Source organism: Schistocerca cancellata, chromosome 2 (genome assembly GCF_023864275.1).
Source record: "Schistocerca cancellata isolate TAMUIC-IGC-003103 chromosome 2, iqSchCanc2.1, whole genome shotgun sequence".
NCBI lineage: Eukaryota > Metazoa > Arthropoda > Insecta > Orthoptera > Acrididae > Schistocerca > Schistocerca cancellata.
In genome coordinates, this window is record NC_064627.1 from 253685271 (window position 1) to 253711508 (window position 26238).

A 26238-nucleotide genomic window follows, 5' to 3' on the forward strand; every position below is an offset into this window, starting at 1 on the left:
TCATTATCACAAACAATGTAATATTCATAACTATCGACTAGTAAAGGACCAAATGCATGAAGTCATACTGAAAATGTATGCTTGTCCGTGATTTGAGAAATCTCTTATACCTGGAAGAAGCCCGAAACGACTTGTTACCTCCAAGTTTTGACAGGCACAAACGGCTTTCGAAAGATGTACAATTAATCGTCGTTTTCGATATTGCGAGTACAAGTCGCAGGATGGTATTTTTCGTAAAAAAAACATGGAAAACATAAAGTTAAACGGCACCAGCTCCATTGAATAAACGCTATGTTTCCGCATACGCAAGGTCTTTTGACGTTTTCTGTGGATAAACAAACCTTGTTAACATTTTCAAAAATCTCTCTTTCAGACTATAGTTTGGAAGCAAACTATGCATAACGCAGTATTTCCTTAAAAATCGGCGCTGATAATTGGTTACGCAGTATCGAGTGTATTTTAATAGTGTCTTTAAAAAAATATATCTTGTTCTATATTGTTCGCTGAATTTGTTCAGAGCGGACGTCCGATGACACCCGTTCAGTTTTTTCATTCATCTGTTCGCTCAGTTTTTTATTAGAAAGGGAAACTAACGCTCTGACCGAACACGCTGAGCTACCGTGCCGTCACCACTCGGCTGCAGTCGCTTCGTGGCTAAAATGGCCACGCACAGATATATATTCGACGACCGAAATTATCTTGCGATTTTCTCAGTAACGCTTGAGAAGTCCGCGCTACTGCTTACACATTTTGTTGTCGTCGTGGAGTACTACGAGTGTACGAAGTTTACAGTAAATCCGCGTTCCAAACGTCATGTGGCCTCCACTTGTCAGAATCTGTATGTGGAATCTTGTGAAACTTACGCAAAATGCAGAACTCCCACCTCAACGTGAACGAAATATAACAAAATATGATAGCACTGTTCGAAACAAAGGAGTTACATGTTTGAAAAGTACAACTGGCTGTATCAGGTCGGTGCACGATAGCACAGATATTATCAATGCCGAGCAAGTATACAATGCATATCTGCACCTGCCGGCAGCATCACAAATACAAAAAAATGGTTGAGATGGCTCTGAGCTCTATGGGACTTAACATCTGAGATCGTCAGTCTCCTAGAACTTAGAACTACTTAAACCTAACTAACCTAAGGACATCACACACATCCATGCCCTAGGCAGGATTCGAACCTGCGACCGTAGCAGTCGCGCGGTTCCGGACTGAAGCGCCTAGAACCACACGGCTACAACGGCCGGCGAAGATATTTGGCTTGGCATTGACTGACAGAGTTTTTGGATGTTCTCCTGAGAGATATCGTGCCTAATTCTGTCCAGTTGTCGTGTTCAAAATGGTTCAAATGGCTCTGAGCACTATGGGACTTAACATCTGTGGTCATCAGTCCCCTAGAAAGTAGAACTACTTAAACCTAACTAACCTAAGGACATCACACACATCCATGCCCGAGGCAGGATTCGAACCTGCGACCGTAGCAGTCGCGCGGTTCCGGACTGAGCGCCTAGAACCGCTAGACCACCGCGGCCGGCTAGTTGTCGTGTTAGATCGTCAAAATGCCGAATGGTTGGAGGACCCTGCCCGTAAATCTGCAGACGTTCTCAGGTATGGAGATATCCGGCGACCTTGCTGGGCAAGGTAGGATTTGGCAAGCACCAAGACATGCAGTAGAAACTCTCGCCCTACCCAGGTGGGTATTACTCTTCTTAAGTGTAAGCCCTGGATGGCTTGCCGTGAAGGACAACAAAACGACGTGTAGAATATCGTCGACGTACTGTTGTGCTGTAAGGGTACCGCGGATGACAACCAAAGGGGTCCTAGTATGAAAATAAATGGCACCCCAGACCACCACTCTCAGTTGTTGGACCGTATGGCGGGCGACTTTCAGGTTGGTATCCCACAGCAGTCCGGGCTGTCTCCAGCCACGTCTTCACTGGTCGTCGGGGCTTTGTTCGAAGCGAGACTCATCGCTGAAGACAGTTCTGCTCCAGTCAATGACTCCAGGCCGAAGAAGTGGCTGGAGGCGCCCCGGACAGCGATGGGATACTTACCTGACTGTCCTCGCTACACGGCCCGGCAACCAGGAGTGGTGGTCTGGGTTGCCATTTTATTTCATAGCAGCACCACTTTGGTTGTCATCCGCGGCACCATTACAGTACAGCGATGCGTCGACGATATTCTACGCCCTGTTTCGTTGCACTTCATGGCATACCATGCTGGACTTATACGGGATATTCAAGAAGTCTCTCCGCAGTGCCGTATGCCGCAGTTATTTATTTCTCGTTCGATCTGCCAGATACATTTTACAAAGAACAGATAAGATTAATATAAATCACAATAAACGTCTGGAACTTACAATGTGGAAACAAATTATATCAGTTATTACATTACAATTATGTCAGGGAAACTACATTATTACATTAAATGGAACAAAAATCACATAAATGGAAGACAATTAATTACATAGTAACATTAAGATAATGGAGTCATTTCCTGGCATTGTCCGTTAACTTGTGGAGCGACATCAGAGAGCCATCTCTGAAACCATGAATGTTAGAAACCAGAAGATGGTCCATTGTTTGTACCTCGCCACAGTCACAACACGAATAGTCTGTATAGTCCCATTTCGTTGTTTGCTGTCTGCATCGTCCAGCTGCCTTCCCTGCCAGTGTGTTGGAGTGCCATCTTCACCTCTTCTTCTTGGACTGCTGCCGTGAACATGTCGGCTTTTCCTTCACATTCCTGCAGTGCCACAGTCATCTGAGCTTTTATGTTTTTTCTTGGCTCAGGAGTCACTGTTATCTTGGCGTTATCCCTGGGTTTCTTGCTGATTTTGTTTGGGTGGATACTGGCCTTGCTGACTTCCTGTAGTTGGCTCCTCCCAGCTTTCTCATGAGACTCTAGCTTTTACGGCTTGATTGGGTGAAATCCATTTGTTCCATCAGCTTGTGCCATCTTTGTTTTAGTCCCTCGTCCAATAGGCCGGTAAGAGCCTGGGCAGTGCCCTCATCTTCTGTTCTGTTAAATTCTTCCAGTAGGTTGCTGCATTCTTCAGACCAGCATGGGATGTGGTATTTTCTGGCCGCAGTGAATATACCGAAATGAAACTCAGTGAAGTTATTAATTTATTGGATATTCATTTTTACTTACAAATTTTCACAGTAAATGTTGAAAGTGCCGCCCCCCCCCCCCCCCCCTGTTGTTGAATACTCAATTCAATTCGTCTAATCATGTTTCCAAACACAAGCTGTAACATTTGTTCTGTAACAGAAGCAGTGAAAGTGGATACAGCAGTTTTCAATTCATCGACGGATTTTGGACGGCTTAGACAGTTGCTTTCGCTGCACCCAAGAAGAAAAAGCCAGGTGGTGTTAGGTCAGGCGATCGTGGAGGCCAAAGTCCCTGTGAAATTATGCGATCATCAAAACCATCAGCACGACTGTCACTTTGTATGGGAAAAGTTATAATTTTTTCCTTACAGCTGTGTGGGCCGTTTCGACACTAACATCGATTTCCTGGGCGAGTTTTCTTACTGACTTGTTCGGACTCATGGACATTTTATCGGAAATATCGAGTACTTTATCCTCAGACAAAACGCTAGGACGACCACTTCTCGGTGCATCTGTCACTCAACCCGTACTTCGAAATTTGTTAATCAAATCTCGCACAGTATCGCGATGTGAGAGTGTTATCTCCGGGAAAACTGAATTAAATGTTTGACGAACTGAAACTGTGTATTTACCGCCAGCTTTGAACACTTGTTCGACTAAAAACACGTTCAGCATTTTAACAGTGACAAAAACGAAACAAACGAACAAAGGAACTACACTTAAACGTTCACGTCAACACGTAACGACACACACCAACGATACTACTGACGCTGGCTGATATAAACGAAACAGTGGAATTTTGGGAGAGCCCACTTGAAGGGAAGTAACACAGGCAGGCGAACAATCATACGGCACGCGAGGCTAACGATCATACGGCACTGCAGAGACACTCTTTTAACCACCCGTATTTCAGCAAGACAATGCCCGTCCTCACACAGCGAGTGTTTCCATTGCTTGTCTTCGTGTTACCCAAACCGTACCTTGGCCAGCAAGGTGCTGTGCAGGACGTTACTGTAAAATAACGGCGCATACACCTTTCCGAAACTGCTTCGTTCGTAGGAGTAAGCTATAGAAGCTTTGGTAACCGATCCCAAAAGTGAATTTTCTGCACGACAGTGCAAGGCCACACTGTGCTGTCTTAACAGGGAGAAAACTGGAGGAAATTCATTGGGTTCAAATGGTTCAAATGGCTCTGAGCACTATGGGACTCAACTTCTGAGGTCATTAGTCCCCTAGAACTTAGAACTAGTTAAACCTAACTAACCTAAGGACATCACAAACATCCATACCCGACGCAGGATTCGAACCTGCGACCGTAGCGGTCTTGCGGTTCCAGACTGCAGCGCCTTTAACCGCACGGCCACTTCGGCCGGCGAAATTCATTGGGAAAATTTGGAATGTCCTCCTTATAGTCCAGTTTCATCACACTGCTACGAGCGATGTTTGGACTGCTGAAAGAACAAATTGGGTGACTCCTATTTGATGACAACGCAGCAGTAGAATTCGTGTGCTAGTGGCTGTGCACAGGCCCCTCTTCTTTCTTCGAGGATGGCTTAAAAAAGTTGGCAATTCTATAGAAAAAATATGAAGCAAAGTCAAGAGACACTGTTGAAAAATGAATTGGATGTTTTTTTGATTTGGTTGATTTTATAAAATTTACAAAAATACAGTTCCGCTTCATATCTGTTTTCGTCTCACAGAAGTGTTATATAGTTTTTCGTATCAAACCCCTATCGCAATCATGCTTCTCGTTTTGGGTCGTTTTTATCAGGAATACAAAGAGGGGATTCATCAACAGAAATACCATCTTTTCAAATTTTTGTAATAATTGTTACAGATTCGTCAGTATAGTTGGCAGCTCACAGACTAATTTGTATCACCATATATTCAAAATTTCTTGCTCTAGCTTCCTGATCACATGGTTTTATTATATTCCGTATTATTTCACTACTCCCACTACGAGTCGTCTGCCCGTTATTGCGCTATGAATAAATTGTAGAGACGGAAGAAGTAATCTCGATGACTACCGTTTCACTAGTCACTGAATCAATATTTTTCTTCGCAGACGACAAGGAGCAACGAAACAAAATAGCAAAACAAGACAGATGTAAATAACTAGAAAATATAGCGCACTAATGAAAGATGCCTGAAGAGATTATATCTACATATACGTGATTACTCTGCTATTCACTATAAAGTGCCTGGCAGAGGGTTCAGTGAACTACCTATAAGCTGTCTCTCTACCGTTCCACTCACGAATGGCACGCGGGAAAAATAAGCACTTAAATTTTTCTGTACGAGCCCTGTTTTCTCTTATTTTATCGTGATTATCATTTCTCCCTATGTAGGTGGGTGCCAACAGAATGTTTTCGCAGTCGGAGGAGAAAACTGGTGATTTAAAATTTCATGATAGGATCCCTTCGCAACGAAAAACGCCTTTGTTTTAATGATTGTCACTCCAATTCACGTATCATGCCTGGGGCACTATCTCCCCTATTTCGCGATAGTACAAAATGAGCTGCCCTTCTGTGTACTTTTTCGATGTCATCCGTCAGTCCCACCTGATGCGGATCCCACACAGCACAGCAATACTCCAGAATAGGGCGGACAAGCGTGGTGTAAGCAGTCTCTTTAGTAGACCTATTGCGCCTTCTAAGTGTTCTGCCAATGAATCGCATTACACGCCGGATAACGAAACACACAATAGCAAGGCAGACATCTGTGGGACGGCCGATACCACTGAGCATTGGCGCCCTTGGGACGGTAGGGAGCGAGGGAAATGACTGTTTCTACGCAGACCTCCTTAGTAGGTCCGTTAACAAAATATTGATATATCGATACGTGTCAAAAAAGCTTCGACGTATGTCGGCGACACATCTTTCCCGATATATCGATATTAAAATAGTAATATCGAATGCCGATATTTTTTATGCTATAATTTTTTCAAATTTTCGGTAAATATTGGAAGTCGTTCTTTTGAAAATGTAGTAAAACGTGATTTTATTTTCACTATATGAAGGAATTCGTACTACTTTTTGAGCTTTCATCATGTCCAATCTTTCTCTTCGACTGTGTGAAGAAACTACATGTGGTACAAAAGAAGAACTCCGATTGCACTGGGAGGTAGCGGCGTAAATGGAATAACAAGATTTTCGATGTGAAGAAATGGCATGCCAGTTGGGTTAATAAACAATTCTTAACGCAAGTAGTGTGCTATTTCTTCACACTGGCATGCTTCAAAAACAAATGCTGAAAATGATGAACAAAAATCTAAATGACAAGATTGGTCTTTACGGTGGGCGGAAACGTGTGAGGGGCAACTCTGACGTAATCGGCACTCGGCGCTACCAGCAGAAACTGGAACGTTTAGCCTCACCACGCAATTTTGACACTATAGCTGCTAGGTCGCTGGTGTTGGCAGAAATGAAACAGCAGCGAAGTCGATATGAAGTGTTCCGCACAAATGCGATATGTGACGAAACCGCATTGTTGGCAAAGAGGTTATCGCCAACATTGAACGTGCATTCTTGCTCTAAAGGGGATAGGCAGACTGCTAGCTCGTTGATGCACAGATTATCTAACAAAAAATCAGTACTTAAGTATACAGCTCTAAAACCGACATTACACACTGAAGAGCCAAACAAACTGAGGCATGGTCTCGGCTAATGTGTGAAGTAGTGCTGGAGGGAACTGACAGGGGTGTCCATAAATCCGTAAGAGTACTAGGGGATGGAGACCTGTAAGAAAGACGCTCAGTAGCTCGGTACGGGCTTTTGTTGAGGTTTCGAGAACATACCTTCACCGAGGAGTCAAGTAGTATATTGCTCCCTCCTACGTGTATCTCACGAAGAGACCTCGAGCATAAAATAAGAGAGATTAGAGCCCACACAGAGGCATACCGACAATCTTTCGTTCCGCGAACAATACGAGACTGGAATAGAAGGGAGAACCGATAGAGGTACTCAAGGTACCCTCCGCCACACACCGTCAGGTGGCTTGCGGAGTATGGATGTAGATGTAGATCTCTTCTGAACAGCACGTTGCAAGGCATCCTAGATATATTCAATAATGTTCATGTCTGGGGAGTTTGATGGCCAGTGGAAGCGTTTAAACTCAGAAGAGTGTTCCTGGAGCTACTGTGTACCAATTCTGGATGTGTGGGTGTCGCATTGTCCTGCTGGAATTGCCCAAGTCCGTCAGAATGCACAATGGACGTGAATGGATGTAGGTGAACAGGCAGGATGCTTACATACGAGTCACCTGTCAGAGTCGTATCTAGACGTATCAGGGGTCCATATCACTCCACCTACACACACCCTGTCCATTACAGAGCCTCCACTAGCTTGAACAGTCCCCTGCTGACATGCAGGGTCCATTGATTCATGAAGTGTTCTCCATACCTGTGTACATGCATCCGATCGATACAATTTGAAACGAGACTCGTCCGACCAGGCAACAGGTTTCCAGTCATCAACAGTCCAACGTGGCTGTTGACGGGCCCAGGCGGGGCTACACGAGTGGGCCTTGAGTCCGAAAGCCCATATCGACGATGTTTCTTTTAATGGTTCGTACGCTGACACTTGTCGATGGCCCAGCATTGAAATCTGCAGCAGTTTGTGGAAGGCTTGCACTTCTGTTACGTGGAACGATTCTCTTCAGTCGTCGTTGGTCCCGTTCTGCATGATATTTTTCCGGCCGCAGCGATGTCGGAGATTTGATGTTTTACCGAATTCCTGATATTCACGGTACACTCGTGAAATGGTCGTGCGGGAAAATCCCCACTTCATATATCAACAATTTTTCTTGGTATGTCAAGAGCCTATAATGATATTTTTCGATATATCGGATTCCCGGTATTTTTAAAAATATCAGCAATCCTAATTCTTACCCCTCGCAGGCAGTTTTCTGTGCTGCCTACTGTGAAATGGGCTGCCCAACTCAGCAGTCCAGTATCCTGAGTACTATAGCGCTAATTTTTTATTAGTTGTTATAAACTGACGGAATTACATTCGTTCGGTCATAACTATGGATTCTTTCATTGTTCTGAGAGATGGCTGATCGGAAGAATAACATTTGAAACACTAGTTTACTTTGTTACAAGAATGATAAAAAGAATTACTTAACGTTATATAATCTATTATCACAGGAGTATGTGGAATATTTACAACTGTCTTAGAGAAGTAAAGCATCACTTGATGCACACAATTACAAACTTTTCTCTTGAAGTACAAGTTCAACATTCACAAACTCTTCTCTTGAAGTACAAGTTCAACATTCACAAAGTACAGTTCCATCAGAGATTTGAATAGCACTGGTGACCTAAGTAAATAATGTTGACTGCTTCATTAGATATCTCGAAATGGGGCACAGCGAGTCCATGCTCAGCTCTGTAACGACTTCCGTGCGACGGCTCTGCCGTGCTCGCCGAAAGGGCGTATCTTCAGGAGTGCCTTCCGATCGTCGTTGCGGATTGTAGTGAGATATCGCTAATGCCTGTGGCATCGATATGCGTTTTCGGGATGATACTACATCAGTATTATACTGGGTGATCAAAAAGTCAGTATAAATTTGAAAACTGAATAAATCACGGAATAATGTAGATAGAGAGGTACAAATTGACACACATGCTTGGAATGACAAGGGGTTTTATTAGAACCAAAAAGATACAAACGTTCAAAAAATGTCCGACAGATGGCGCTTTATCTGATCAGAATAGCAATAATTAGCATAACAAAGTAAGACAAAGCAAAGATGATGTTCTTTACAGGAAATGCTCAATATGTCCACCATCATTCCTCAACAATAGCTGTAGTCGAGGAATAATGATGTGAACAGCACTGTAAAGCATGTCCGGCGTTATGGTGTGGCACTGGCGTCGGACGTTGCCTTTCAGCATCCCTAGAGATGTCGGTCGATCACGACACACTTGCGACTTCAGGTAACCTCAAAGCCAATAATCGCACGGACTGAGGTCTGGGGACCTGAGAGGCCAAGCATTGACGAAAGTGGCGGCTGATCACACGATCATCACCAAACGACGCGCGCAAGAGATCTTTCAGGCGTCTAGCAATATGGGGTGTTTTTTTTTTTTGTTTTGGTTCTAATAAAACCCTATGTCATTCCAAACATGTTTATCAATTTTTACCTCCCTACCTACATTATTCCGTGGTTTGTTAAGTTTTCAAATTTATACTGACTTTTTGATCACCCGGTATTTTACCAATGCCAGTCGCTCCCTTACAAACTGTGATAATGGCCTGAGTGTGTATGCAATGTACATCTCTGATATTTTATATAACTTTGTACATTACTTGCTCAGAAGATATTCTAAAAGACAACACAACTGGTTTACAATCTTATCTCTAATGCTACCATAGAGCAACATGGCGCAGTGGATGAGTTTCTAATTCACGCATTCCAAGCTGACACTCAGTGCAGTAGCTGACAGGAGCGACTGTAAATGAGAAATGCCTTTACAGATGCTTCCATTAGCCACCGCACCTAGTGTCAGCTTGGATTACACGAATAATACTTGTACTGCATTCGGGAAAAGCTGAGTTTATCTCTGCATCCAGCTGTCCATATTTTGGTTTTCCGTCGTTCCGTAAATCATTAGGTTAGTGCATAAGTTCGTAACGTTTTTCTTTTGTGTGTTGGTATTCCGGTTGCTACGAATTTGTTTATCAGGTACCATTTTTATTTGTAGTTCACTGTTGCTATCTCAGTTTACACATTGCCGTTTTGTCATTTGGAGATAGTGAGTGGATCTTCGGACGTTAGAATGTGGAGTGCCAAGAGGAGAAATTGGAACGTTTCCGGCATATTCTTCTGTCTGAGTTCAGTAGAGGGGTGACAGCAGCGGGGACAGCCAGAAAGATTTGCGCCGCTTGTCGGGATAATGCTACTGGACAGAGCACAGTAAGAAAATGGTTTCCTCGTTCAAAGGGGGTTCCATTTTCCACGTTCAGGAAGACCTTCGGAATTTCATGAAGATCGTTTAAACGCGTTAATCCGCAATAATTCACGTCATTGTACTCGAGGACTGGCAAATGTGGTGAGCTGTGATCATTCCACCATCGTGCGACATTTGCATACAATGTGGAAGGTTAAAAAATGGAGTGCATGGGTATCGCATGCTCTAAAAGCCAAATCACAAAAATCAGCGAAGGCACCATATGTGCATCTCTGCTTGCTCCTCGTCAATTGGCTTGTGAACAACACCGACCATCTCTATCCTCTATGGTTACTGGTGACGAGAAATGGTGTCTTTATGTTAACATAAGGAAAAGAAAAGAATGGCTGAGCCCAAACAAAGCAGCAACTGTCCGTACATAAACCTGCGCGCATCCACGAAAGATGAAAGATAATGTCACGCATCTGGTGGAACAACGACGGTGTGGTGTACTACGAACTGCCTCTCTGAGGTGTAACTATCACTACTGACGTATTGTCAGCAACTGAGACCTCTTGCAGCCGCAGACCAAGAACGACAAGCAGGAAAACCGCGTCAAGTGATGCTGCTGCACGGTAAAACCCACCTGCGTTCTGCTAGACTGACAAAAAACCCTGTACAGGAGCTAGGTTGGAAAGTCATTCCGCACCCACCGTTTTCACCTAATCACGCGCCCTCAGATTTTCATTTTTTCCGCTCTCTATCGGACAGCCTTCAACGAAATTCCTTTCTGGGTGTAAATGCGCTCCGAACATGGCTCGACGAGTTCTACGTTTCGAAACTAGGTGATTTCTACAGTCGCGGAAACGAGAAGTTATCCCAGCGTTGGCAGACTGTTGTAAATAGTGAAGGAGAATATATTATTGATGACTAAATTCTGTGTTACGTGTTTATTAAAATTATTGAAAAACGCTACGAACTTAAGCACCAAGTTAATAGTTAAATATAATTTCTAGATTAGCCAGCCGGTGTGGCCGAGCGGTTCTAGGCGCTACAGTCTGGAACCGCGCGACCGCTACGGTCGCAGGTTCGAATCCTGCCTCGGGCATGGATGTGAGTGATGTCCTTAGGTTAGTTAGGTTTAAGCAGTTCTAAGTTCTAGGGGACTGATGACCTCAGATGTTAAGTCGCATAGTGCTCAGAGCCAGAGCCATAATTTCCAGATTGTCTCTTGAAAATGACGTGGTCGGGTTCTTTTCACATTCGTGACTAATCCGAGCCTTTGTTCCGTTTCTAATGTTTTCTTTCAAATATTAGCTTTCAATTAATTTAGTAACAGTTGTCTCTAGTAACTTCTTCGGTACCAGACAACCCAGAAACTTGGAAAGTCTGTACCATTAATCAGCTAGCCATTATAAGCTCTGAAAACGCGTCTTTGTGACTAACTTCATATAGATGTTGTGCACTCGAATAGCTGTCAAAGACCCCTGAATGTCGTAAATCTGATCTCCACATGCTATTTGAGAAAAAAAGTAATTTTCTCGTAAGACTTATCGCAAGCATCACGTTGTTATATGTTTTCCCAATACCGCATGGTGGTACTGAATCGGAATCCAATTAGTAAACGCTTCATCTCCCGTTCGATTCATAATAGAAATGAGTATCTCTCGCTCTTTGAAATGGCACTTGCTAGCCGCAGAGAACCGTTAAAACCTTAATTGCTTTTTAGCAAATTAAACACCATGCAATTTCGTAAATTATTACATCGCTGCCTTTACAAACGTATTCACTCTCTCTGAAATTTACGCCAAACCATCGATGTTCAAATCGAGCGCAATATCCTATCGGAAGGCTAACAACATAAGCAAACGAAATCAAAACTTTTATCTCAGCACAGAACTGTAAAAAAGATTTTATGATCGCACTGTACATATTAACAAACACGGTATACTGAATTTAACTATACAACTCGATACAACTATTAATTATATGTGCAACGCTCGGTTTATAAATCGCATCAGCTGCACAAGTTGTAACTTCCCAAGAATGATTTTAAATATTAATAATTAGTGAAATCGTAACCTCCCAGCAAGAGTATGAAAGTCAATGTTAAGTGAAACGTTGTCTTTCCACAAAACTGCATAATAAAAATGAACCAAGCGTAACCTGCTTGCAAAATTAAAGAATAATAATGGCCCAAATGTAAACTCCCCACAGTAATAAAACTCAATGATAATAAAAATGTGCAAAAAATGTTAAGTCCCCAGAAAATTAACGTTAAGATCAACCTGATAAATTTATATAAGGCCAGCTGCGCTGACCTTAGGCCCTGTGCAATATTTAATCTGATAAATTGATTCAGGGAGGAAAAGCATAGGAAATATTGTTTCAATTGTAATGATTCTTTTCTTAAAAACGATTGCTTTGAAAACGAAATTATTATTGGGGAATTTCTTGAACAAATTAATTACAATTACCATTCATTATTAGCTGAGCGCAACGCTACTTCATTACCTTATTTAACAATATACCTCGTCCAGAACCGAGACCAGAGACCCATGTCGACGCCCGCCGACTCCTCACACACAACTACGTCTCCCGCGCGCTACTGCTCTCGAACAGAACTACATGCTCTCGCGACTCGCCACGTAAAACAACTGCACTCACGCGCGGTCAAGCGCAGACTAGCAACGATAAATAACTCTCTGGTCAGAGATTCTGTCATACCTCGCCACCGCTGGTACTGAATACATACGTGTTTCAAAGTCACGTCGTCATACCAGCGTTTCTGAAAGATGTGGATGTGTAGTATGACTTTCCTCACTTCAGAAACACCTCTGTGTTATGCATACACGCACATAGACTTAAATACACAGACGGAAAAAATTAATGTAGCGTAATCATGGAATACATTTGTCTGCGTAACATATTTAAGTGATTAAAATGGCGAGATCACAGGCCCCTGTAAGAGCGAGATACGCCATTGTAAACGTGAAATGCTGGAAAAACGTGCATAGATTGTGTTTTACAGGTTCCGGATGTCAGTTTGTGGAATGGATTTCCACGCCTTTTGCACAACGTCGGTCAGTACAGAAATGGTTAATGCTGCTTATGGATGACGATGGAGTTGTCGTCCGATGATGTTCCACATATGCTCGAATGCGGGTTACAACAGCGGTATGTGGGCAAGTGTTATCCTGTACAAAAACACCCCCTGGAATTCTGTTCAAATGGTTCAAATGGCTCTGAGCAGTATTGGACTTAACATCTGAGGTCATCAGTCCCCTAGAACTACTTAAACCTAACTAACCTAAGGACATCACACACATCCACGCTCGAGGCAGGATTCGAACCTGCGACCGTAGCGGTCGCGCGGTTCCAGGCTGAAGCGCTTAGAACCGCTCGGCCACTCTGGCCGACAACTGTTCTTGAAGTAATCAATTTGTAAGAGTTCGTTGTGACACTGTGCTTCCAACTGCTGCTCAAACAGCAGCTGCAGATGCAGTACTATGCGCTACAGCCGCACGCCGAACGCAATGGTCTTCCCTCTAGTAGGCAGTGCCACATGGCCATCCGGAGCCGGGTCTTACTGCGACCATACAGTCTCGCGTCCATCGTTGCCAGCAGTCAAGTACAGTTGTCACATTCCTGCCACGTCTATCTGCAATATTGCAGAAGAAATATCCAGCTTCTCGTAGATCTGTGACGTAACCTCTTTCAGACTCATTGAGGTGCTGACAATGGCGTCTTTGTCGCCTTAAAGGCATTCTAGACTAACATCAGCTCACCACGTCCTGCGGCTGATCCCGGCGGAGGTTCGAGTCCTCCCTCGGGCATGGGTGTGTGTGTTTGTCCTTAGGATGATTTAGGTTAAGTAGTGTGTAAGCTTAGGGACTGATGACCTTAGCAGTTAAGTCCCATAAGATAAAAAAAAAAAAAAGCTCACCACGTCCAGTCTCAAAGGTAACTATCGCTCACGAAAGTTGCACCGTGTATTTAAAGCAAACCTGATTTACATCTTCATACTGGCATATACTAGCGCCACTCTTAAGCGAATGACGCGAAATTTTGATAGACGTTATCTTTCAATTATAGAAACACTTCTGTGAACTTTCGTTTATGTCGGACAACTTCTTCTTGGTTGTGGAATTTTTTTTCCGTCGGTGTATAACCGCCTACTTCTTATTTAAACGTTCAAAACTTTGAACTACCAGCTATATCAACCGTGAATTTTCATGGTTTCGATTGTTCCCTTTAATTGCAACACACGAGCTACATACAGTTCAGTTCGAGGTTCAAGGGACCTCAGGAAAAATTCGAATAAAACTGAGTTCAACGTAGCAAAAGTTTGACTGGTCAAGGTAGAATCAGGAAATAGTTGAAGTAAGGATCTCACAAAAATAATGTTAAAAATAGTACTATAGTTTCAATAGCTACCTATTTCTTTACAAAGGTTAGTGGAACGTAAGATACAGAATTCAAATTAAAACGAAGTTTCTTTTTTTAACAGGGTTATTAATTTAATTTTTTATTTATTTTAGCATTTCAAACGGAAGGCACATTGTAATTTCCGAAAATACACAAAGAAACGTCAATTTTATTTCGAAAATAAATCAGTGACGCTTTTCTGCTTTAGCGACAGCCAGACTGCTTGGTGAAACACATTTCCTTCGCCGTCTACTTCCGTTGTAAGATACATTCGCAACATTTTCAATGACAGCGTTATCTCTTTTGGAATAACAGGCGAAATCGGCTATGCTTCTTCGTCTTCTTCTTCTACTTCTTCTTCTGCTTCGTCACCGTCCTATTTCTTATTTTCTGGACTAGACAAACTTTCAAGGTCAGTAAGGGAACTGCAGACTTCCACAAGATCGGCAAAGTGGGTGAAATCATCCAATGCCACATGCTCTCCAAGTAAAAAAACCACAGCCTCGGGTATCGTGGAAACCCTGGCCCATTTCTCTACCCTCCCGTTGTTCCGGCTGAATCTGTAGCTCTGTGATGAATACGCATTTCTTGAAACTGTTCATAACCATCGTCGGGGTAAGACTTTTCCATCAGACATAGTCATCGCTGTCAAAATTTTATGTTGAGCCTCTCCAATGTAATCCAACATCAGAGAAACAACTTACTCGCGCAAAAGTTTTAAAATTCTTAATTACTTTCGAAGTGGTATTCCCCGAGGAAACACGAAGTTTCACATTATCTGGGGCGGTAATTATTGTGAACTGCATCATTGTCCAGAAAATAGCACAATTTTTCGCTTCTGTTCTTTATGTCTTCGTCTGCGCTCAACGGCCACATTAAACAATTTTGTTGTCATAGAAATTTTCTTCTGGAAAGGTAAAACACAAAATGATACCCTTGAAATATCTAGGATTAGCAGCCTTAACTATCAAAATAGGTTTTATTGTAGTTTCTGAGAGCTGGCAACGTTTACTGCAAGTAACAGCTTTACGCGTGAGATTTGTCATCTCTAAAACTCTGTGCTCCGTCGGGAACATTTGAAAAAGTGCCGTTTCGTCAGTATTGAGGACATCGCATGTGTGATAATTTGCCAGCACGCTTCCGAGTTCATTTTTTCCATACCGAATAAGCTATTTTATTAACGTTCTCACTTTCACCACAAATCCTCTTGAAAATGACGCGTTTTTTTTTTTTTTTTTTTTTTTTTTTTTTTTTTTTTTTTTTTTTTTTTAGTTGGTGTGCCACCCTCACTAGTAGTAATCTGCCTATGCTCAGACTGACAGAGAATTACTTGGACTTATCTTTCTGCATTTAACCCCCGACAAGAACGTTTCGCCCTCTACGTTGACTCTACCTCAGTAAGAGCCGCGGGATCTCACCTTTGCTGGATTCGCATCCTGCCTCCGTGGACTAATGACCTCAGCAGTTGAGTCCCATAGTGCTCAGAGCCTGCCTCCGTGTGATAAGTTTTCATCAGTACAATATTTCTGCTTCAGGATTGGCATCTGCGTGTATGACGGAATCCTGCAAATTTTTATCTCTTTGAAGTAACTTTCAAAATTTATTTCTATACTATAATGCGTTACGCATTGATGAGTAAACAGAGGAGTAACGTAAAGACTGAAAGACACAAATAGTACTGAAACAACTGGCGAAACAGTTCAAATTGCTGAGTGTTAGATAACCGTTGACTTTGAAATGACAGTGTGTTTTCGAGCGGTCTGTCGTTACAAATGCTCATATCTATGATTGTACCAAAAAGTTTATGAATTCTTCGGTTTATCGAGGTTTTTCCTAGGAACGGGGCAACTAGTTCGATTTATTTAAATTCGAATTAACAAGAATAGACCGTACCAACAACAATTCAAGTTTACAGCAATGCTATAGGGTTCAGTATTTTTTACTTTCCCTATGTTCTGCCAAACCCATTGAGATTAGCCCTACGGTTGACCTACCCGCTCCTCTTCTCCCACCCTCCCCCACCCCCAACCCGGTGGATCCCACGCCATCAACTCAATGAGTCACAGTAGCGAGATTAATCAATGGCTTGTTGCACAGTTTGGGATACTGGCAGGGGGAAAGCTGGTGGTACGTAATTTCCCATGACCAAATTTTGATGATTAAACTATCTTCAACACTACCATTCTACCTAACCACCTATTTTATGTGTCACGATTTTTTACGTATCTCCTTTGCACCTGCAGACGCTGTGCCGTATTGTTGCAGATGGACGCAACCACGTGCCCTGCTGCATCCGACAAGGAGTGCCCGACATTTGCCAAGACGTGTGCCGAGGGGAGTACACCGTTATCACGGACAACATCAAGACGCACTTCTCCTGTTCCGCCTACACCGAGGAGACGCTGGCATGCATCGTCGATGGTGTCGGTCAGTACTGCAATGCTATATTGTCTCCATCCACCTGGTCCTCTCCCCTCACTCAGTCCATCTGCTCCTCCCCCTCTCTGTTCATCTGCTCCTCCCCCCTCTGTCCATCTGCTCCTTACCCCTATCCATTCCCTCCATCCCACTTCATATCCACCTCCTTTACCCCTCTCACTGTCTGTTTCCTTTTCCTCCTCACTCTACGTCCTCGTCCCTCTTCTCTGTACTTTCTCCACCCCTCACTCTGTCGATCCCCTCCTGCCCCTCTCTCTTTCTATCTGCTACACCCTCCCCCCTCCATCTGTTAATTTCCTCCAACTGTCATTCTCTGTCCATCTGCTCCTGCCCTTCCCTCTGTCCATCTGCTATTTCCCATCTCTTTGTCCACCTGCTTCTCTCCTCTCCCTTTGCCTATCTGCTCCTCCCCTTTTCTGTCCATCCTCTTCTCCCTCTCTCTATCCATCTTCTTCCCTTTCCTTTCTCTGTCCATTCCTCCCTCTAAGACCATCTTCTCCTGCCCCCTCTATTTCCTCCTCCCTTTCTTTGTCCATCTCCTGCTTCCCCTCTCTCTGTTCTCCTCCTCTCTCTCTCTCTCTCTCTCTCTCTCTCTCTCTCTCTCTCTCTCTCTCTCTCTCTCTCTCTCTCTCTCCCCACCACCTCCTCCCCCTCTCTTTGTCCATCTTCTCCTCCCTGTCTCTCTGTCCAGTTCCTTCTCCCCTGTTTCCGTCCATCCCCTCCTCTCCCTCTCTGTCCCTCATCTTCCCTTTCCTTTCTCTGTCCATTTCACCCTCCCCTCTATATCCCCCTGTTCTCTTCCCTTTCTTTGTCCCCTTTGCACTCTCCTTCTCCCCCATGTCTACGTCCATACGTCCATCTCCTCCTTCCTCCTCCCTGTCTGTCCACTCTTCCTCCTCACTCTCCAGCCACGTTATCACCCTTATCCCAATATGAGGTTGGTGGTTCTTACCAGACGGGATTTCTTTCCAGATAGGAAGTAACGTGTACACCAAATGTGGCTGAAATCGACTCAAGCGTTTAGGAGGACCTTTTTACCCTCCAATATATATATATATATATATATATATATATATATATATCACACCAATTTTTATACATACTTCGCCTCTGTCTCTAGCTAATTTCGCTCTGCAGTCTCGTTTCCAAGCAGCTCAGTGTTTATGACGTTATATCTCCAGAATGAAGTGTCGTACAATGATATAATTTTGCTGATAAATTCAGTGGTACTTGTAGTGTCTGCAAAGTGCGTCGCGAATACACTCAGTAGTAAAAATGTAACGAATCAAAATGTTAAGCTTTACGTGGCAGTTACTGCATGAGTAGCGAAAATATAGCGAAAACATAGTAAGCGATGAACTTTTTTCCGTTCATCATTTTGTGGGCGTCGTCAGCGAGAAAAAGTTTCTTAAAGATTTGAAATTCCGTTTAAAGTCAGTTACAAGTCACAAAGTGCTCTCATTCTCAAATACTGGATGAATAAAGCCTGGGTGTTCACGAGTCGTGGGCTGCACTTCTTTTTCACCCACCACCCTTTTGAGAAGTGATTCTTACTCCACAATGGATCCTTCCAGACAGTAAGTGATACGTGTACCAAGTTTGGTTAAAATCGATCCAGTGGTTTATGTGGAGGTGTGGAACGTTCTTACATCCACACATACACATACACTTTTATAATATATATGAGGTACACAGACACATTCTTAGCACGATATTGTTGGAACATTCTCACCGTTTCTTGTCATCATCTTCGTCCTATATCAATAAAGGACTGTACGCCAGGCGTGGAGTTTTTAACATTACTTTGTTAACTCAAGGACAATAAATAAAGTATTTTACTAGCTGCTCAAGGCGGTAATGTGACATTCTTCAAGACAGTTTCATTCGCAAAAATCTTTTATCGCCAGCAGTAGTTTATTTATGGCAGCAGTCCAAATAGCGAAAAAGTCTAAAGCAACGTCCACACCGGCCACGTCGCGCAAAACCAAGGAAAGGTGGTCGGCGCAGCGCGGCAGATCTTGTCAAACCACGCCGCTCTGCGCAACAACGAACGAATTCCGCGTAGTGTCGATACATCGAAGGAAATGGTTCGTTCGTGCGCTCCCTGTTTGGACAGTGTTTCTCGTTTATCATTTTTATTACACACACACACACACACACACACACACACACACACACACAGGGATAGATCACTGATATCAGAAAAACACCCCAAAACATATCAAGTACACAAATGCTCTTTTTCTAGAGGAGGGCAGCTGTAAAACAGGAAAAAAATCATACGTAGGCAAAGAAATGCGCTAATGAAACTGGGCGAGAGAAACAAATACAAGTTACCAATGTGGTGTCACCGCGCGCACAACTTAAATCCAAAACAGTTGCCACTACTGCCGCTTGGTGACCCAATGTTTCTTTCCCTTCCACTTGCACTTCTCGTGCAAAAGCGATTGCACTCACTCACACATATAGACGCCGAGTCGTAATGTTGAATCGTACTTCGTAAGACATAAGTGAGTACTAGGATTTGTCCACGTAGACCAGTAATTTAACAATTACAGGAATTCGAGACTATTTCACTAATTATTCTAAAGCGGGATTTCAACCATCATTCCGGGACGGCCCCGCAGAATTGGGGACAGTTGGCCATCTTAGGTTTAATAATTTAGTTCAGGTACACTACAGTATTCAGACTATACCATAAAAATATACATAATACCATTTATAAGATGCAGCCATTACACATTATTAATAACCATAAGTCATCACCACCATGTTACGCAATGTGAATCACCTGGAACCAGCCAGCCACCAGTCAATCGTAATTGTTTATCGAGCATAATTGTTTCTCGAGCATCATGTGCTCACTGTGTTGTCCGTACTCTGTAGTTATAGCCAGAATCAGAATATTGTGCAATGTGACTGGCTGCACGACTGTCTCCCCCCCCCCCCGATTGCAATCTGTCAGTCACAAAGTTGACGAGACGCTAAGCTTGAACATTCCTTCCCTTCCCCACGGGCGCCAACGACTCCAAGCAAATCTGGACTGTATCCGAAACTTGGTCTATAACTCGATCATTTCAGAAGCCTTAGATTTTCATTGAAATTCACAACCGGTTAAACGAAAACTTTTACGAAAAGAAACGCCATTGAAACCCAAAAATCTGACCAACCCAAGCTATTATAATTTTGTTTACAGCTCATATCTTAAAAAAAAGGCTGTTGTTAACTTGAAATAATAGTTCGTAAAACAGCAGTAATTAATAAGCGACTCGATAACTGCTAATTTGTATTTAACACAAGGATGAAAATGCATAAAATATTGATTCAGAATGCACAGTACAATATGATTACACAGAATTAATAAAATCTTGTCATACATAAAACAAATAAATAACTTGATGCACTAACATAAAACCAGATCACTTACTTTACAGGAGGAGACATTTAATATCGTTAATCCTTTTGTAACACTTTCTTTAAATCTCTCTTTACACATCAGCCATCTTAACTGGCACAGCCTACTTCCTTAACTAGTATTACTAGGCAAATATTAATAAAATTTAGAACACGTTCAAAAATTAGGTGCTCAGTATTTCAGTGTTTATGAAGACATAGAGCAAAAGAAACCGAAAATTAAAAATATACAGTTTGATTTTTGGCATCTGAAGCACAGAAGCATTTAAACAATTAGTCTTCCTGCACTCCAGATGTGAATGAGAAAAAGACATACCTGGTACGCATCATTTCCTGTGTATTTCACAGTGGTTTGCAGCGTATGGATGCAGAATATTTTTGACCAAGTAAAGTGTTTTTCTGCGGTTTTCAGCTACTGAATTAGACGTTTGGCTACTTGTAATTATTATGCACAAATTGCTCTGATTTTGAATTGATTACGGTCAGTTCTTAGCGAGTTACATATGTAACAATCTTCACTTACCGTTCTTCATTTTTTCGAAAGCTGAGAAAGCTTATGTCATTGCATATTTGCATTAGAATTTGAATCACTTCTGCAGCGGCCATTTTTCTTTATAACAGATCATTACATTCAAGGGCGCCCATGCGGTAGTTTGAAGGGGGGAGGGGGAGGGAGCGTGGAGCTAGACCTGGAAGTGTGGAGTATTTTTAATATTTTGGAAGACGAAAGGCGAATTGTACGAAACCATGAAAAAGTTACAGATGCGACTTGAAATACCTGACCACACTATATTTTTTCCTTTGTCTGAGAGCTATGGGGAGTGCCCCCCCCCCACCCCCCCCCCACCCCCCCCCCCCCCCAGCGCTAAAGCTTAACTTATTAACACGTATTTCTAATATTTGCCGTACATCAAACAACTGTTAACTTGTAGGTAAGCCCAGCAGCTGAATCACACAAGTAATATAATGAAATAAAATGTATCCACCTTTGGTTTCAAACACAACAGTTACAACTCGGTTTCAATATGGCAGACTTCACACCTGTGCACTAAATTTTGGCGCATGGATTGCAGCCGACTTTCCCTTCTATACTTACTCCCTATTCTGCAACAACACACTGGCGACCAACCACGGTGTAGTCCTCTTCGTCCCGGCCGTTATGTCGACCTTTCCAAATCGCGCCCGCTCCCTGTCCTTGAAGTAGCGCCTCAGTTGTTACGAGGCTGAGAGCGTCTGTCTTCTATATTCCAGCTGAATCCAATGTGTCGACAACAGTTCTCAACAACAGGTTAGATATGGGGATGAAAGTAACCTCGAATTGCGCACAAAGTATTGTAAATCTTTCAGAATATTCTAGAAAAACCGGACTTCACTCCAGTTTCGTAACAAACTATATCAAACAGAAATTCCAAATAAAACTTCCCGTTGATGCAACTTCAGTCATTTCCAATAATTCCGAAATGTAGCACATTATTAATGTATCAATATAAAAATAGCTAATGGGTGAAATGATGAGAAAAATCAAGATCTGAAACAGTTTGTACTTGGATGCGTTTCTACGCCTCTATCAACTTTATTGTTCCGTGACGTATTCATTAAAAATTTGAGAGATAAACTTAAGGAATTGTGTTTTTAGGTCGTCCACTAAGTACAAATTGAAATCTTCGTATAGCGAATCAGTTTCTCCAATCATCAACGCCTCAAGCAATATGCGAGCATCGCATATAATGATCTGTGTCTCCGGCACTGGCAGCATTAACCATCACATTCTTTCAACAATAACAATACAATCACGGTTGTCTGCAACATGGGGAAAGGGCAATAGGGGCACAACCATCTCAACCTGGAATCTACAGTACGCGCTCTTTATTCCTTAGAGAATACTTACGCGCATCTATAAATGATTGTTTATTATCCCTCAGTCAAAGATTTAGCAATTTAAGCATAACATGGACGACCACAAAGAGAAATATGATGGCTTCAGCAATTACTGTATAATTTACGTTTGCTTGGCACACTGTTCACAGAAAATTAAGAGTTTCTTTCGGCGCAGCTGCATTTCAGCGCTGGCGTAGGCCGAAGGCAGAGACAGTCTTTCGCAGAACAGTGCCGAAACATGGCCCCCAGTCTTTTTTCTGTCAATTTCACCTACCCGATATTGCTGGGTACAAAACCACACTATTCAGTTTTGCAGGGTAGATCACTGGACTATCCGCGGAAGAATGCATGTTTCATCCGCAGCAAAGTCTTTGTGGAAAATCGTCAGTCGTTTGAACGATATTTCTGAAATGTTAATACACACGATTTTGTCCGGCTTCGTACTATGAGAGACATCATCATTTTGTACAAAAATTTTAATTATTATATGTTTTAGAAAAAAATCCACAATTTAAAGCTCGCTGTAAATAGTTCATTACAATTTTATAGATTTTTTCGCTTTATTCGAGAGCCTAAGCTGTTGTTTATCATGCTTTACGCAGCCGTTTGCAAAGGCTCCTGAGGTGGCTGCTTGGGCAGAGCTCACGTGCCCTCTGGCGATTACAAAATGTACTCCTTATCTTCGTTAATCCGTTTTGAAGGTTTGCAAGTGGACTCGAAACAATTATTTCAACAAAAGAAATTATTCTGCTTGACTGCATCGACAGTATATGCGCACTCTAAGAAGATACCCTACGACGTGACTGATAGGAGTAGCTGCGTCTTTTGAAATCGAATGCCAGTAACTGATATGGACTCCTTTCTGATTGCTAGCCGCTTTAGACAGCAGACAAAACTGTGTGCCAATAAATGAAATTCCAAAATGAACTTCACATTACATTTAAACTATCACCAATTTATGTTACCACTTCCGCTCTCGATGCACTAAACAGCGCAGCTTTGCCGGTAGTTCACATCAACATCGGCCAGAAATCAGTTAATACCGGTCAGTGCCATTCGATTTTAACCGCTTCCCAAGTTATTTTGTCCCATCAGTAACCTCGCTGAGAGTCTTATTATAGCGCGCATATAAAACGCACACACCAAACAATTCACACTTTAGAAAACCATGTGGGGCCTACACTATGTTTCGTAGTATGATTTAGTGACATACAGTACGGAGAATTTGGTTACCCCAACAATTGACCACACCTCGTAGTCAGCTTGACTCAGTATGTAGAGGACGACAATAATAGAAGTCGGGATGCCACAGAATAGCGGTTTTTTCCGTTTTCGTTTGTTGAGCTCGCAGTACAGCAGCGCTCAAAACTAGTGAATGTAAAATGACTCACAAAGGAACGAAACCTCTGCTCTGTAATCGAGTGTCTTGTCAGATAGAGGACACGGTATGCTTCTGGACACAAATTAATACTTGTGTTAATTGAACTCTCCTTTCTTACATTCATACTGTAAAAAATACAGGGCTATTACAAATGATTGAAGCGATTTTATAAATTCACTGTAGCTCCATTCATTGACATATGGTTACGACACACTACAGATACGTAGAAAAACTCATAAAGTTTTGTTCGGCTGAAGTCGCACTTCAGGTTTCTGCCACCAGAACGCTCGAGAGCGCAGTGAGACAAAATGGCGACAGGAGCCGAGAAAGCGTATGTAGTGCTTGAAATGCACTCACATCAGTCAGTCATAACAGTGCAACGACACTTCAGGACGAAGTTCAACAAAGATCCACCAACTGTGAACTCCATTCGGCGATGGTATGCGCAGTTTAAAGCTTCTGGATGCCTCTGTAAGGGGAAATCAACGGGTCGGCCTGCAGTGAGCGAAGAAACGGTTGAACGCGTGCGGGCAAGTTTCACGCGTAGCCCGCGGAAGTCGACGAATAAAGCAAGCAGGGAGCTAAACGTACCACAGCCGACGGTTTGCAAAATCTTACGGAAAAGGCTAACGCAGAAGCCTTACTGTTTACAATTGCTACAAGCCCTGACACCCGATGACAAAGTCAAACGCTTTGAATTTTCGGCGCGGTTGCAACAGCTCATGGAAGAGGATGCGTACAGTGCGAAACTTGTTTTCAGTGATGAAGCAACATTTTTTCTTAATGGTGAAGTGAACAGACACAATGTGCGAATCTGGGCGGTAGAGAATCCTCACACATTCGTGCAGCAAATTCGCAATTCACAAAAAGTTAACGTGTTTTGTGCAATCTCACGGTTTAAAGTTTACGGCCCCTTTTTCTTCTGCGAAAAAAAGTTACAGGACACGTATATCTGGACATGCTGGAAAATTGGCTCATGCCACAACTGGAGACCGACAGCGCCGACTTCATCTTTCAACAGGATGGTGCTCCACCGCACTTCCATCATGATGTTCGGCATTTCTTAAACAGGAGATTGGAAAACCGATGGATCGGTCGTGGTGGAGATCATGATCAGCAATTCATGTCATGGCCTCCACGCTCTCCCGACTTAACCCCATGCGATTTCTTTCTGTGGGGTTATGTGAAAGATTCAGTGTTTAAACCTCCTCTACCAAGAAACGTGCCAGAACTGCGAGCTCGCATCAACGATGCTTTCGAACTCATTGATGGGGACATGCTGCGCCGAGTGTGGGAGGAACTTGATTATCGGCTTGATGTCTGCCGAATCACTAAAGGGGCACATATCGAATGCCTAAAAAAACTTTTTGAGTTTTTGTATGTGTGTGCAAAGCATTGTGAAAATATCTCAAATAATAAAGTTATAGTAGAGCTGTGAAATCGCTTCAATCATTTGTAATAACCCTGTATATAATTTTTGTATGCTGTCCCTTGGAGCAGTCCGAGCCTCGGTTGTAAGCCATCAGCTCTCTGGGATATAATAAAATTAATGTTGTCTCCAGTAAAATTTATTTCTTGTGGCATGCACTAATTCAAACTCACCAACTTAGTTATATTTTTAAAAATGTCACCTTTTGAGTCCCTCTGCCCCGTTCTTGAGTAAATATCTGCTCACGCTCATGACTGCAATATCAGTCAGTGAATGAATTATTAACAACGTACGTAAATTGTAGAACGAGTACCATTCTGTAACATGCATTCAGTTTCGATTACAAAAGATTTCAGGCAGCTTCTGGGAATGCAGGTATCCAGTGGCTGGAGTGCCTGAGGAAGGCATAACTTGCTGCCTCCGCATTTTTCCTCAACCGTGGCAGCCCATGTGTTGTGTGGAGGTCGCTTGCTCTGCTCCAATCGCACCCCCTGTTGAGCTCTTGATAAAAGGTGTGCAGGTAGTACTTAGGTGAACTCGTGTGACGCAGAGCTGCTGCCGAGCCCTCCGGAAGACGTGGAAGTGGAGGCCCTCACGGAGAACACCATCCGCGTGTCGTGGACGGCGCCCTCGGAGAACGCCGACACCGTCACCACATACGTCATCAACGTGACGTCACTGCGACAGTTTGACCAGGACCCGCAGCCGCCGTCTGAGGACTACGACCTGCCGCCTGCCGCCGTCACCTTCAGCGCCACCGCCTCCACCGCAGACTCATCAACTAGGTAGGTGCTCTGCCACAGCGTTCAGTACATTCATCATCTAACAAGCGAATTGGAGCAGTTCATACACATAGATAGCTTCTCCGATGTTCGTGGCAGGTGACTCCAAATTTAAAAGACGTCAAGTTTATGGAAGCGACTGATAGACATCCCACATGTGCTCCCTGTGCTTCAATTCGCGGTTCGGTTTTGGACAGGGGTCATAGTTTGTTACTGCCCCCCATCCTCCACCTGCTTACACCTTTAATGTGCCACAGATGTCTACAATTTTAATATCAATGAAACGTCTAAAATGTTTTAACATACGAGGGGGACCCGAAAGAAACTGAACTAATTTTTTTGGTGGGCAGAGTTTTTGCAGTACCGCGGTTTGCCGCTAGGAGCGCACAGAGCCAACTTTCCAGAGCCAGTAAACTGAGTGCCACGAGGAGGTCAGGACTAGTTTCGACAAAGTTTATAGTGACTACGGTTTT

General features: G+C 43.0%; 1 protein-coding gene across 2 annotated transcripts in view; it reads left to right on the plus strand.

The window, feature by feature from the left end:
* Positions 1-26238, plus strand: part of LOC126161581 (Ig-like and fibronectin type-III domain-containing protein 1) — a 666669-nt gene that overhangs the window by 533078 nt on the left and 107353 nt on the right. For both annotated transcript variants that reach the window (XM_049917526.1, XM_049917527.1), the window contains 2 exons: positions 16708-16869; positions 25534-25768. In XM_049917526.1, the coding sequence (XP_049773483.1) occupies positions 16708-16869; positions 25534-25768 (397 nt within the window). The remainder of the gene's footprint in view (positions 1-16707; positions 16870-25533; positions 25769-26238) is intronic.